At 47.7% G+C, this 2,248-nt stretch overlaps 1 protein-coding gene across 2 annotated transcripts in view; it reads right to left on the bottom strand.

Annotated features, from left to right (window-relative positions):
• Positions 1 to 1,403: 1,403 nt before the first annotated feature.
• Positions 1,404 to 2,248, bottom strand: part of HOXB8 (homeobox B8) — a 1,659-nt gene continuing 814 nt past the window's right edge. The window contains exon 2 of one of the 2 annotated variants that reach the window (XM_010150228.1): positions 1,404 to 1,801. In XM_010150228.1, coding sequence (XP_010148530.1) covers positions 1,494 to 1,801 — 308 coding nt within the window. In that variant the 3' untranslated portion in view covers positions 1,404 to 1,493. The remainder of the gene's footprint in view (positions 1,802 to 2,248) is intronic. The other variant, XM_010150229.1, reaches the window with a different exon arrangement.

The following is a 2,248-nucleotide window of genomic DNA, read 5'->3' as shown; positions in this document are numbered from 1 at the left end:
GGCAGGAAAAGCAGCCCAGACAATGGTGGATGTGCATCTAGGGTTTGTGCTGTTTCTCCTTTCCCAAGGTTATGTTGCAAGGGGATGGGTGTGCATCCCCGCACTCCTCTATGGCCATGGCAGGGCAGCTCGACAGGCGAAGTTAGCTGCGCGACTGACAATTTTTTTTTTCTTTCCAGCCAGATGAGTGGGAGGAAAGGAGAGGAGGACCCAGAGCTGGGCTTCATCTTGCGGGGACAGTGGGGTGGGCTAGGAGAGAGGGAGAAAGGAGGAAAGAGAAAGGGGGGGAAAAAAATCACACGTTACCTTCAGGAAGGATTTCCACACAGGCTCCCAACCTGTCACCACCCCAGGAACTGCTAGAAACAACAACAAGAGCAGAAGCCATCGCGTTTGCCCCGTCCCCCCCTCCTTCCCCACGGCTCCCCGGCAGCAGCTCCCCGGCCCCAGCCCCTGCCTCCGCCCGTCCCAGCAGCGATCCAGCCCGCCAGCATCTCTCCAGGCAAAGAAGTCTTTGATGGCCAGGGCTGCAGCTCCGACACAATTGACTTTTATTTCCTTTCTATCAAAGTGGTCCTGGAGGAAATGGAGCAGGGTAAAAGAATGATGTCACGGAATTCTAGCTTGTAAACTTTATTGTAACTTTCTTCCGCCGCTTCCAGGTTTAGACAATAGAACAAAGTGATGAAAGAACAACAAAATATATCATTAGTTCCCCCAATAAAGTAATTCACGTATACAGTATACATTCTTTTTCACAGTTAACCTAAAGATCACTTTACAACTTGCTTCACTGTGCGCATGCTAACTAAAGGAGAGAAAAATGCTTTTTTTCTTGTCTTTTTTTTTCTTTTTTTCCCTTTTTTTGGAAGAGACACTTAAAAAATGAAAAAAAAATCCCAAAACAAAGAAAAGAACAAAAGTAAGGAACGTAAAGAGAGAAAAAGAGAGAGAAACACAGAGATAACTATAGCATAAATAGGCAGTTTCATGTTGTTGGGATGTTTGTTTCAATAGCTACCTCCAGTACATACAGATAAACCACAACAAAAAAGGTGGAAAATTAAAAAAAAAAAGTGCACAAATGTAATTTCACGTAACTCCTATAGCATTGAAAGCTATGTTAACCAACCCACCCCCCAGGAAAGAAGAGAGAGACAGAGAGAAAGACAGAGAGAGAGAGAAAATTTCACAGTCATGTTTTACATAAGCTATTGCGTTACACTACCACTAGTTAATAACTGGCAAAAGGCAGGAGAGACCTCCCGATCACTTTTGCATACTGTTCATTGTATCAAAGGATAATCAGGAAAGTGGTGCTTACAGCTATATTGTTTTACAGCAATAAAAGGGTTTTTTTTCTTTTTCCTTTCTCTTTTCTATGCATTGTTGGTTTTTTTTCCCACCCCTCCCTTACATTAACTGCCATTAACGTGGGGCTCGGGGGCTCTTCCACCCCAGCAGCGCTTGCCTTTCAGTCCTTAAAAATCCTTTTATTTCTTGTCCGCCTTCTGTGCTTCCCCTTCCTCGTCCACCTCCTGGGCTCTTTCCATTTTCTGTTTTTCCAGTTCTTCCTGCTCGCATTTGCTGCTGGGAAACTTGTCTTTGTTGTTTTCCTTTTTCCATTTCATCCTCCTGTTCTGGAACCAGATTTTGACCTGCCTTTCTGTCAATCCCAGGGCATGCGAGACCTCGATCCTCCGTTTGCGGGTCAGGTAGGGATTAAATAGAAATTCCTTCTCCAGTTCCAGCGTCTGGTAGCGGCTGTAGGTTTGCCTCCCCCTCCTCCGTCCAGCGGCTGCTGGGGAATTGCAAAGGTTGGGGGGAAGAGGGGAAGAAGAGAAGGAGGTTGAGAGATACATAAACCAGGCTCGGGAATAGGCACACACAGGCTCGCACCCGCTCACACGCACCCGCTCACACGCGCTCACACCCGCTCACACACACTCGCACCCTCTCACACCCACTCGCACACACACAGAGGCACGGGAGGGGGAGGAAGAAAGGACTGGCAGGAGGAAAGGGAGGAAGCCAAGAGGGAGAGGGAAAAGCTCCGGTAGAATATTATAAAAGGGAAGATGGTGATAAAGGAAAGGGGTGATGGTGGCATGGGAGGCGGGGGGGGGTCACCCACCACCCACTCCAAGCAGCCCAGCTAAAGCCTGCACTTGCACATTTATTGCTACCCGCACCACAACAACAACAACAACAGACTCTGGCTCTTTGGGATTCCACCCCCACCCCCAAA

This window comes from Eurypyga helias, unplaced genomic scaffold (assembly GCF_000690775.1).
Source record: "Eurypyga helias isolate BGI_N326 unplaced genomic scaffold, ASM69077v1 scaffold20604, whole genome shotgun sequence".
NCBI classification, from domain to species: domain Eukaryota; kingdom Metazoa; phylum Chordata; class Aves; order Eurypygiformes; family Eurypygidae; genus Eurypyga; species Eurypyga helias.
The sequence above is the reverse complement of the archived record's forward strand: the minus strand, read 5'-3'. Positions and strand labels throughout refer to the sequence as shown.